Consider the following 12,968-nt stretch of genomic DNA (forward strand, 5'->3'; position numbering starts at 1 on the left):
TTATTACACAATCTTTCACCAAGTCTCTGTCAAAACAAGGGTGTTATTGCGGACAGCACAATAACATGCCTAATGTTAAACATACAGTGCATTCGGAAAGTATTCAGACCCCTTGACTTTTTCCACATTTTGTTACGTTACAGCCTTATTCTAAAATGGATTAAATTACTTTTTTTCCTCATCAATCTACACACAATACCTCATAATGACAAAGTGAAAACAGGTATTTAGAATTTTTTGCAAATTTATAAAAAATAAATAAAAATAAAAATACCTTATTTACATAAGTATTCAACCCCTTTGCTATGAGACTCTAAATTGAGCTCAGGTGCATCCTGTTTCCATTGATCATCCTTGAGATGTTTCTACAACTTGATTGGACATGATTTGGAAAGGCACACACCTGTCTATATATGGTCCCACAATTGACAATGCATGTCAGAGCAAAAAACCAAGGAATTGTCCGTAGAGCTCCGAGACAGGATTGTGTCAAGGCACAGATCTGGGGAAGGGTACCAAAACATTTCTGCAGCATTGAAGGTCCCCAAGAACACAGTGGCCAATATTCTTCCTAGAGCTGGCCACCCAGCCAAACTGAGCAATCGGGGGAGAAGGGCCTTGGTCAGGGAGGTGACCAAGAACCCGATGGTCACTCTGACAGAGTTCCAGAGTTCCTCTGTGGAGATGGGAGAACCTTCCAGAAGGACAACCATCTCTGCAGCACTCCAACAATCAGGCCTTTATGGTAGAGTGGCCAGACGGAAGCCACCCCTCAGTAAAAGGCACATTACAGCCCGCTTGGAGTTTGCCAAAAGGCGCCTAAAGGACTCTCAGACCATGAGAAACAAGATTCTCTGGTCTGATGAAACCAAGATTGAACTATTTGGCCTGAATGCCAAGTGTCACGTCTGGAGGAAACCTGGCACCATCCCTAAGGTGAAGCATGGTGGTGGCAGCATCATGATGTGGAGATGTTTTTCAGCGGCAGGGACTGGGAGACTAGTCAGGATCGAGGGAAAGATGAACGGAGCAAAGTACAGAGAGATCCTATATTAAAACCTGCTCCAGAGCGCTCAGGACCTCAGACTGGGGAGAAGGTTCACCTTCCAACAGGACAACGACCCCAAGTACACAGCCACGACAACGCAGGGTGACTTCGGGACAAGTCTCTGAATGTCCTTGAGTGGCCCAGCCAGAGCCCAGACTTGAACCCGATCGAACATCTCTGGAGAGACCTGAAAATAGCTGTGCAGGGACACTCCCCATCCAACCTGACAGAGCTTGAGAGGATCTGCAGACAAGAATAGGAGAAACTCCCCAAATACAGGTGTGCCAAGCTTGTAGCGTCATACCCAAGAAGAATCGAGGCTGTAATCACTGACAAAGGTGCTTCAACAAAGTACTGAGTAAAGGGTCTGAATACTTATGTAAATGAATATTTAAGTTTTCTAAAAACCTGTTTTTGCTTTGTCATTATGGAGTATTGTGTGTAGATTGATGAGGGGGAAAAAAACAATTTAATCAATTTTAGAATAAGGCTGTAACGTAACAAAATGTGGAAAACGTCAAGAGGTCTGAATACTTTCTGAATGCACTGTAGGATTGGTATTAGCATGTGCAGCAAGACATTAATTGCCTTGGAACCTCTACCTTTGTACATATCATAAAAAACATGTGGTGCAAATATGATATACATTCTGATTGGATCAGCAGGTTATGATATTTGACCAGATAGACAGGGTTGGGGAGTAACTGATTACATGTAATCAGTTACATGTAATCTGATTACAAAAAACTGTAACTGTAGTCAGTTATGTTACCAGCAAAAATATTGTAATCAGATTACAGATACTTTTAAAAACTAGATGATTACGCCTTGGATTACTTTTAAATTCAGAAAGGGTGTTTGTGAGAAAAAAAAACACATTGACACCTTTCACCTTGTTTTCTCAATGACATTCAATTCACTATTAAAAAAAGGTAAATGTTTAAGTTTGTTCCACCTGAGTCTGACCACAAGTCAGAGACTACTATGATGACACAGCAAATGCGTTTGATGGATACTTTTTTTCTTCTTCAAATGCCTCTTAAGGGGAAAGTAATCCAAAGTAACTGAACGTAATCAGATGACATTACTGAGTTTGGGTAATCCAAAAGTTACATTACTGGTTACAATTTTGGACAGGTAACTAGTAACTGTAATGGATTACATTAAGAAAGTAACCTACCCAACCCTGCGGACAGGCCATCTATTGGTTTTACTTTTCTAATTACTTATGGACTACAAGCATTCTGTAGACTAGGCTATACATCAGCGAATCAAAGTGATGACAACTGTCAAAGGGATTACAGGTGAAATGATGTGAAGATGAACTCAAACAAACCATTTTTTTAATGAGATGGTTTTGATGGCTCACCCTACATAAAATGATGTTATTTTTTATCAACAAATATATAGGATAAAACATGTCCGGAATCTTTATCCGCCTCTGTGGCTCGCTGTCAAAATTATCGGCGCTAGGACCTGGGAGATGAGTATGCCACAGAAGCATAGCAGACAGAACGTTTTGGGAGGTGTTGTAGAAGAAAGGCAAAAGAAACGGAGTAAATGAGAGCACTTTTTGTACAGATTATTGAAGGATTTATCAGCTAAATAAATCGCCGAAACAGCTCATTATAATGCAACGGACACAATATTGAAATCCTGTCCAGGTAAAGGCCTGCATTTTGTTTTTCGTGTTGACTGAGGTCGACTGTTACAAGAGCGGGTAGGTCCCATTCTATTAAATAGGATGCGGTTATTCTCACTCAAGCTGCCCTGCTAGGCCCCATATCCAGACTAAAATCGCCAAATGTGCGCCTAAAATGAAGTGCATTCCTGACATCAGTTTATTCTCGGGTATAGTTATGTTTACTGAAGAAGTTAGTTAAATGTCCAAACTTTAACCTTAGTAGAGACTGTGCCTCATAAACAAAACTAAAATGTGTTATAACATTGTCATTTATTGACTCTGCTTTTGAATTTGACACAATGTCCGCCTTTGAGACAGCCTACAGGCCGAACATGTTTGTCGTTTTTACTGTACATTACTTTAATACAATTATAAGTCACCTACTACAGGAACAAACTATACGTTTTAGAAATGAACTTTATGGACATATAAATGCCTTTACAACGCGTCTTAAAAACAAACAACGTTGTGATCTTGCGGGTGGCCAGTGCAACACTGCAACTCACTCATTCATTTCTCTGCACGTTCGTCAACAATACCATTTATTTTGTTTTCTAATATGTTCTTGTTTGTCTGTCTGTCACACGAGATGAAAGATCTTTTACTGGCTTCATTCAAAATTCCACGACTTCTAAACCGAATATTTTACTTTGAGATTATCTGAAGGCAGGCAGCCACGATGTTGCATTGTTGTTACAATGTAGCAATGACTGAAACAGAACTTGATACAAAGTATCCACCCTTTGCTTTGTTATGGCGTGTGGCCCAACCTTGTCCTTATGGTAAGACGAATAGGCCTACATGTATTGTATAGTAGACCGACAGTTGGATGAGTTTTGAAAGCATACTTCCTTGATTCTTGTATCACAGTTTTATGCTTTCTGGGACATGCCTCAGTCATTTTCCTTTCTTTTCCATTAGCACAATTAACCTTGAATAAGCATCCCCAAAATCCCCTAACATTCAATCTCCACTGTGCCCCCTATTTTCCATCTTTTAGATGTCATATTGCTTAACATATTTTACATTTGGACTAAATGGTGAATACTCTTATGATTCACTGTCCACTTTTGTTTGTTTTGGGTAGTAATTTTCAATCCGTTTTTTTGTTGTAATGTGTGCATGTAAAGTAACTGTCACACTGAACAGTAGTCATCTCCAAGCATGTTGTGTGCCCTGCATATCTTAAACGTGATCATTTGTTTTGAGTCATGAGACCGACCATGACTAGCCACAGTCTGAATGTGAAGGGACACAGGCAGGCACCCCAGCAGCAACATGTGACATGGGTCTGAGGCTGGTTAAGTGATGTTGTTACTGTTTGACTCACTCACCCTGTTCTTCCTGGGATATGTTGACACCCCTCCCCCTTTGCCCCCATTAGTATGGGAAAGGACTTTGAGTTCCTCTGGCCTTGTTGACGCAAATGTGACACCAGTTGTATGCAGCATCTGAGGAATGCTGTTTGAAATCTGCCCTTACACAGTCGGGCTTATTGTCGCCAGTCTGAGGCCTGTACGCCACAGGAGCTAGGAGACTTTATCAGTGTAATGGGTCCACACACTGCCTGGCCCTCCACGCACATCATATGACTGTCTCTCCCTGGTCTCTCTGTGTCACAGTCACAGACTGCTTCCTCTGCTGCTCTCCATGTGGCTGCATGCAAGTTGTTTACATTCTGAACTTCAAGTCAGAACCAACAGCATAGAATGGAATTGGGGGATGCCATGAACGGATACAATATGCTGATGAAGTGTCACCAACAGGAAGATTTTTGAAGAGGAGCCTGGAGAACAATAGGAGGGTTTCTTCCAAGTTACACCATATAAAAGCTGCCTTTTCTATTCAAAACAGAGTTTACCCAACTCTCGCTCTTATTATGTATAGATCCATTTGAATGGGCTTTCATTCTGTCTGTCTGGGAATTTGTATATATTTGTTTATGCTAATGTTAGTAGCTATATGCTCTTCTCTCTCTCTGTAATTGTGATTGTTCCTGGTGTCTGTTCCAGCAGGACAAACATGATTGTGTGTAGAGGCATGACTACTCATTTGACCTGTCTACCTTTTTAATTTGTACGTCTTGTTTGACGGAAAATTGGATAGATGCATGCAGGTATTACTATTCAGTAAATATTTCCTTTGATGCACAGTAGTATTGGGACACTGCTTACCTGCACCCTTGCACTAGGACTCCAAGACAAAGCTCATATAGGCTCAGAGAGAATGGATTCACATTGTTGATATAGAAGACAATACAATAGCTGATATAGGTCTACCTGCTGCCTCCATACACAGCCTCTTTGCTTGAACCCAAGCCAAGTCTCAAGACAAGTCTGGGATGATACCCATGGGACTACATTAATCAACAAGTGTTTGTATGACTGGCTCTGTGTGTGGCTTCCCTGCTGCATGACACTGATTTGCATTGAATGGAGTGGCCCCTGGAACGAGAGCCAGAATGATGAATGATTGAAAGTCAAGCAGCCAGTCAGGGAGAGAGAGAGAGTGAAGCAGGCAGGCAGTGAGAGAGCGAGGGAATGAGCGAGGCAAGCAGGGAGAGAGCGAGTGAAGCAGGCAGGCGGTGGCCCGGGGCCCCTCGACCATGTGACCTACTGTCAGGGTACTGGGTTCATTCAGTGGCTACAGTTCTGGCTGTGTCCTGGCCGCGGCCCAGCTTTTCCACACAGCCTACAGTAGCGACGGCTCGGTCACATTAAACATCAACACTGTGTTGTGGCTCCAGAGCCGGACCTGTGTGTGTGTGTGTGTGTGTCAAAGGCTTGGACTGCCTTTGTGATTAAAGTTTGAATTGGTCTCAGTATGGTCTACTCTGCTCTAGTGGACATGCCTGCTCTCAGTCAGTTCCCTAGAGCTCCTCTCTCTCTCTACCACTGTGACAGGCCCAGCCACAGCCAGAGAGGACTGGAGCACAAGGCGCTGCTGCTAGACGGATTACCAGGACGTGTACTCAGAGCATGCGCGGGCCAACTGGCAGGTGTCTTCACTGACATTTTCGACCTCTCCCTGACTGAGTCTGTAATACCTACATGTTTCAAGCAGACCACTATAGTCCCTGTGCCCAAGAACACTAAGGTAACCTGCCTAAATGACTACCGCCCCGTAGCACTCACGTTGGTAGCCATGAAGTGCTTTGAAAGGCTGGTCATGGCTCACATCAACACCATCATCCCGGAAACCCTAGACCCACTCCAATTCGCATACCGCCCCAACAGATCCACAGATGACCCAATCTCAATCGCACTACACACTGGCCTTTCCCACCTGGACAAAAGGAACACCTATGTGAGAATGATGTTCATTGACTACAGCTCAGCGTTCAACACCATAGTGCCCACAAAGCTCATCACTAAGCGAAGGACCCTGGGACTAAACACCTCCCTCTGCAACTGGATCCTGGACTTCCTGACGGGCTGCCCCAAGGTGGTAAGGGTAGGCAACAACACATCTGCCACGCTGATCCTCAACACGGGGGCCCCTCAGGGGTGTGTGCTTAGTCCCCTCCTGTACTCTCTGTTCACCCACGACTGCATGGCCAAACACGACTCCAACACCATCATTAAGTTTGCTGACGACACAACAGTGGTAGGCCTGATCACCGACAACGATGAGACAGTCTGTAGGGAGGTCAGAGACCTGGCAGTGTGGTGCCAGGACAACAACCTCTCCCTCAACATGAGCAAGACAAAGGAGCTGATCATGGACTACAGGAAAAGGAGGGCCGAACACGCCCCAATTCACATCGACGGGGCTGTAGTGGAGCGGGTCGAGAGTTTCCTAGGTGTACACATCACCAACAAACTATCATGGTCCAAACACACCAAGACAGTCGTGAAGAGGGCACGTCAACACCTTTTCCCCCTCAGGAGACTGAAAAGATTTGGCATGGGTCCCCAGATCCTCAAAAAGTTATATAGCTGCACCATCGAGAGCACCCTGACCGGTTGCATCACCGCCTGGTATGGCAACTGCTCAGCATCCGACCGTACGACCCAGTACATCACTGGGGCAAAGCTTCCTGCCATCCAGGACCTATATACAAGCCGGTGTCAGAGGAAAGCACAAGAAATTGTCAAAGACTCCAGTCACCCAAGTCATAGACTGTTCTTTCTGCTACCGCACGGCAAGCGGTACCGGAGCACCAAGTCTAGGTCCAAAAGGCTCCTTAACTGCTTCTACCCCCAAGCCATAAGACTGCTGAACAATTAAGCAAATGGCTACACTATTTTTTTACTTTAGTTTATTTATTAAATATTTTCTTTACCAACAATGCAGTTGAAGAAATAGAGTTAAGGGCTTGTAAATAAGCATTTCACGGTAAGGTCTACACTTGTTGTATTTGGCGCATGTGACAAATAACATTTGATTTGATAATTGAATACATTTGATTTCCAGTGAGTAAAAATAACCCTGTGTAGTGTTTCCAATGAATATGAGTTCACTCATAACGATTTGTAAACAACACAATGGATGTGTGGCTGAAGGATAAATTGATTTCAGTGGATGGTCAGAGATAGCCATCTGCACACTGGTCACAGAACTTTGTCATTAGTTTAGAAGTGTTTGGCCCTGTGGTGAGTTTGTGGATACTGTCTTAACTCTAGTTCCTCATTTGGGAGTGATGCCACATGCTCATACTGAACTGGAATAGTACCCATCTGGTGTGTGGCACAACTATTTTCCACTGTGGACAGACCACGGAAGTATGGAACCAACGTGTTTCCAGTTTCCACTGAGTCGCACTGATGTTGACTGGTGGAGTTAATATTCAGACAGGTGGAGAGGAAATGTTTTACTTCCAGATGAGGCTAATTTTTACTCTTCCCTTTACACTAAAAGGTAACTGGTGAAAAGGCGGTTACAGGCTCCTGCCCTGGACTGAGTGAAGGACACTTGAGGAACAGAGCTGTGCCTCTCCCTGTCAGAACCCTGGACACACCAACCTGCCCACCAACATGACCGATGTGGCGATAGTGAAGGAGGGATGGCTGCACAAAAGAGGTGAGTGCGTTTGGACTATTTCCTATATCAACAAATGCTTTACTCCTTATTTGATTACAACATGAGTGCTGATGGGATTTTGGTATTATTTGTATAGATATTATGTTTCCGGTATCTGATTCCTACTTCCTAGTCAACAGTATACAGTAGGCCCCAGTATCCCTCATGCCCAGGTAGCTGCTCTGTGTGGTATGGTGTGGCTCTATTGCAAGCGTGAGTGCCGTTGTGTTTGGATGAGGAGGCATTCCTCACATACCTGCTGGCTTTGTGTTTTTTTGTGTGTTTGTGTGCGTGTGTGTGTGCGTGCGTGTGTGTGTGCATGTGGACTCCTCCAGCACAGAGAGGGAGCAGGGGCGTGGTACCTGGGACAGAGACACAGGCTCAGGGGACAGACAGACAGACAGGGGGGACACGTCACTAGGAGTGGAGAGTCCCAGAGGCTGTAACCCAGGGAACAGCATTCTACTCAGTACGCTCTCTCCCTATGGCCTCAGCAGGAACACAACAGGAGGCCTGGGTCTTAACAGAGTCATCCTGGGTTAGCTACGCAGGCAGACCCAGGCCCACGCAGACTGATGCAGCTACTGACTGCTCATTTAAAAAATAACCTCAGTGCTTTACTGAAAACAGCAGATCGCCCCGGGATTCTTGGTACATACCTAGAGGCTGAGGAACACAGATCAGTCTGATCTTTTCAGATGTAAGAGATCTTTGTCTAAATAACAAGGAAACAGGAAACCGCATATGCCTTATTGGAAGGAAATGGACCAAAGTTAATCATTTAGATTTAATAACAAACATGTCAGCTAAGGGAGGGTCTTTCCAAGGGTGTCTAGTTCTTCTGAAACCTTTTTTTAAATCATGCATGTGATTTTACCGTCTTTACCTCACCTTATGCATTGTCTGTTGGCACACTTGACGTGCAGTATGTGATGCAGTATAACTTGCAGTATGTCAGTTTACATTACTCCTTGCCAGAGTGATAAGAAGGGAAGCAGGAAGGTTTCTGACAGATTGCCAGTGTAAAATGTAACGGCCCGAGGACTGTCAAATAGTGACCAGTGAGAAAAACAAACTCCTTGATCTCAAGTCACATCTTAACCTTGAATTATTGAAGAACAAAGCGAACACACAAACAGACTGAACAAACAAGCCTTCAGGAATACTGAGTTGGCATGCTGTCATACCCTAGCAGCTGTGCCCGGTGAAATGTCACCCACAGCAACTCTGTTTTGATTGGAGGGCTTCTGCCTGCTTGCTGCGCTTATCTTGACAGGACGGGTTTTAATGTCACGTCACTGTCACCCAGTCTCTGCCACAGCACAGAAGGTGAGTCTGCAATAACGCTCTTCTGCTGCCCATCACTTCAGCCAACCACCCTCTTCCTGTGAATCTTTTAGTTTTAGCCGGTCCTCTAACCTCACGACTGCCATGCAAGTGGCTCACGTCTTATGATTGCACCATTTAAGATTTTGGACTACAGTCACAGGACATTTCACTGACTACAGCTCATTGCATTGTGTGTTTGATGGCATGTGATTGAGGCAGGCCTCTGCAGCATTCTGAAGGGACATACAGTTAGGTGGTGGCCTGCCCAGTGCCCCAGAAATGTCCCTGTAATGACGTGCCATCGTGACTGCATTCCATTCTACAGACACGGGCACGGAGTGGAGCAGCTCAGGTCTGGCTGGGAGCTGAGAACATCCATGCCACCCTTAACCCTCCTAACCCTGATTCTTATCTCATTAGTCATGCTGGGCATGCGACTTTAAGCCAGTTTTGTGGTTTCCTTTAGCTGCCAGACAATGGCAGAGTACAGAAAGTGGAGCAGCAAACTTGGTTTGTTACGTGGGCTTAAAGTCCAGCCAGCCTAAGCCACAGAACAGCCAGATTCCCAGCCTTGGAGTGTTTGGTTCTGTACCTTTTTCCCCCCAGACAGGCCCAACTCAGTCAGATGATCCCCAACATCAGGCCACACCTTTCCACTCCATCAGCCTTGTACTGCTGGGCATTGGGATTGTCTTAGCCATTTATGTCACCCATCATGATATAAAGAGGGTTATCTGTTCAAGGCCAGGTGTGGACTTCCAAGACATAACACTAGGGAATAGGCCAGTAATCCTGTGCTGTATACCAAGCCACCAAGGGCTCCTCTATTGGCCCATGTGTGTGTCTGTGGAAGTGTGTCTGCACGAGTGTGTGCATGAGGTAAAGCATATAATTGCAGGGGTAACAGTGGTTGAATGTTGAAATGATTGCCCAGTGCCCACATGTACAGGTTGCCTAGCACACTGAGGCTTGTAGTTCAACATCAGCTTGTATCTTGTTGTGTCTATTACAAACCAGTTGTCATGTCCCTAAGGGCAACACTGACAATAATTTCCATTGTCATTCATCCAGCAACGGATGACTCCCATTGAAAAATTGGATCCATCCGGGTTTTTGGGACACAAAATCTCAATGTGGCCGTACCCTAATTCATAAATGTGTTGGGTCTACTTTACACCACCCACACAGTTTACATTATGCCTGCAGCCTCTAGTGGTCAGTCTGAAGTTTATTTCCTAAGGTTTCCATCAAAGGCAGAGCATCATCCAACATCAAGGAAGCAGATGGCAGGTTCTCCAGATTCCATCTGAGTGCCATGGCCAAGAGCCTAGTGAAGTGCAACAGAACTGTGCTCGTTGTCCGTCTCTCTTCCAGGCAGCCCCGGTCCGTCTCTCTTCCAGGCAGCCCCGGTCCGTCTCTCTTCCAGGCAGCCCCGGTCCGTCTCTCTTCCAGGCAGCCCTTGTTCGTTTGACTCATTTGCTCTCTGACAGGTATAAAGAGCCGGCCCACTTGTTAGGCTAACGAAGGTTACAACAACTGTTGGATTTGGGTAGCACGCTCAGCTGGCTCGGAGGCGGGAGTGGATGGATGGGGGAGGGAGGGAGGGAACGGAGAGGAAACAGAGCTCCAGCACACAGGTCTTTGTGATATTCCCAGAACATCATCACTCTGTGTGCAGTCCTTTTCTCACAGACCAAGCCTGGCTTAGAAACAGGGTGTTCTGTGTGATGTGTCACTCTGACTCATGGGTTGATGCTTATTGGATGATTTACTCCATGGGGTCACATGACTAGTCCATGGGGTCATGTACTAGAGTACACCTTTGAGTCATTCCACTGAGAATAACAAAAAGAGTGAGTGGTCAAAGAGTGTGTGAGTATGTTTGTGTGTTTGTGCGCGCACACTCGTGTGTGTTGGTATGCATGCATGCAAGATTTCGAGTACCTAATATAGTTACAACTCATACAATCACACACCATTTTGAAACTTGTTTTTACAGCTCTTTAAAGATAGATTTTCTCAGAATCAAAGCAGTAAAAGGGAACTGTGTGTGGGAGTTCTATTTTCACTCTTCGAAAGGAACCAACCCACCCGATTAACTCTGTCTCATGACACTGCAATGCTGACCGCAATAGGACTTTATCTGGTTGCCAGCTTTACCGCCAGGCTCGCCTTGCTTAGTCTCCTTCACATACACCCCTTCATTAGGTTACAGCCTGTAATGGGCCACACACCGGCCCTGCTACCACACACACCAACAACCTCACTACAACGGCTCCAGCAGCAGGGGCTGCCCCAGAGCCATTATGCCCTGTCCACACTCCCACCGCCCAGCTAACTACATAAAACAATACCAGCAACAAAACTTTGAGCGCCAGAACCAGAGTCACGAGATGAAGCCCCCAAGGCAGGGCCAGCAGCAGAGGGTCGCTCCCCAGGAGGGGAGTGCTCTGGCTGGTGTCTGGCTGCCAGCAGGGTCCCCTGCTCTCGGTAATGGGAAGCAGCCTCCTGCTAAATGTGGTGGAGAGAAGTAAATTGCCTGGGTGCAGCTGTCGACAGGCAGGCTGGATGGTAGGGGACCAGGAGGCCAGGGAGAGCCACCTCCGTCACTTGTCTCCGCTCGCAGTGAGCCCGCTGTGTGCTTACTTTTCTGTGCAGAATCCTCCTGCTCCATAACTGCCGCTTGGCTGTGCTCCCCACACCCCCTATCCCTCTCTCTCTGTCTTTGTCACTTCCTCTCTCTCTTTCTTCAATTCTCCATCTCTGTTCCCCTCTCTTTTTCTCTCTTTACCCCATATCCTGCTTCCTACTCCCACTCTACTCCTCCTCTCCCTCTTTCCTAATCCCCCTGTCATTTCTTCTCTGTCTCTGCCAGTCGCCCCCCACCACCTCCTCACCCACTCTCCCTCCTCCGCTTCCCCAGCTCCTCCCTCCCCTTTGCCAGGATAATGACCCTGCTGACAACACAGAGCCGAGGCGGAAGCCGCTTCCGACTGGCGTGGCGCTCCCAGTCTCAGACATCAATCACCTCACTGGCTCTCCCCGGCAACTGGGACAGACAGAGGGGTAGAGAGAGAGAGGGAGTGGTGGAGTGTGGACAGGAAGGGGCTGCTCAGCTGTCCATAGAGTCTGACTGTGACTGTATGTTCAGACTGCTGTCACATTCACATCAGGCCATCATCATGATACACACCCAGATCACACTTAGCCTGTCATCCGGCTCAGGGACAATTTGTCATTATGGATCACAGACAAATATACTCTAACAATTTATTTGACTTGGCCTTACCTCTCCTAAAGGTATAAATGTAATCTTAGGTATATCCCCCTTTTATTATACATGGTTGTATCATTTAAGAGTGATTGACTGTTCCCTGGTCATTTAGAGTTAATTGGCACTAATTTGAACTAAATAATGTGTGTTTATTTGTTTGTCATGCAGTAACTCAGTTAACTAATCCATGGGCTGCTTGTTTACCAAAAGGAGGGGCCACATTTCTCACACAGAAAAGCAGGGTGAACTTCCCACAGTGTCTCCTATGGTAATCAGCAGGTGTCACTCGCTGAGGAGAAGAAGTGAGGGCTTTCTTATGAGCGTGAGAAAGAGGGGCAGACTCCACCCCCCCTTTTTTTTTCCTGTAGCAGCAGCAGCAGCCGCAGCAGCAGAGAGAGAGGGGAAGAGAGGGTGATGGAGTGAAAAGAGAGGGCTACAGTGAAGGCTGGGGCAGCCCTTCCCTGTGACCTATTGATGCTGTTGCCAAAGCCCCGGCAGTGCAGTCCCATCCAGCTGCATGAGAGAAAGAGAGACGCCAACAAAAGAGGAGAGGGACAGCAGGAAGAGAAAAAAAAGAGGGGGGAGAAAGGAAAGAATGAAGAAACCCAAAC

At 46.1% G+C, this 12,968-nt stretch overlaps 1 protein-coding gene across 2 annotated transcripts in view; it reads left to right on the forward strand.

The window, feature by feature from the left end:
* Positions 1 to 2,551: 2,551 nt before the first annotated feature.
* Positions 2,552 to 12,968, forward strand: part of akt1 (v-akt murine thymoma viral oncogene homolog 1) — a 32,333-nt gene continuing 21,916 nt past the window's right edge. The window contains exons 1-2 of one of the 2 annotated variants that reach the window (XM_041847573.2): positions 2,552 to 2,768; positions 7,593 to 7,754. In XM_041847573.2, the coding sequence (XP_041703507.1) occupies positions 7,709 to 7,754 (46 nt within the window). In that variant the 5' untranslated portion in view covers positions 2,552 to 2,768; positions 7,593 to 7,708. The remainder of the gene's footprint in view (positions 2,769 to 7,592; positions 7,755 to 12,968) is intronic. The other variant, XM_041847572.2, reaches the window with a different exon arrangement.

This window comes from Coregonus clupeaformis, chromosome 25, assembly GCF_020615455.1.
Source record: "Coregonus clupeaformis isolate EN_2021a chromosome 25, ASM2061545v1, whole genome shotgun sequence".
Lineage (NCBI taxonomy): Eukaryota > Metazoa > Chordata > Actinopteri > Salmoniformes > Salmonidae > Coregonus > Coregonus clupeaformis.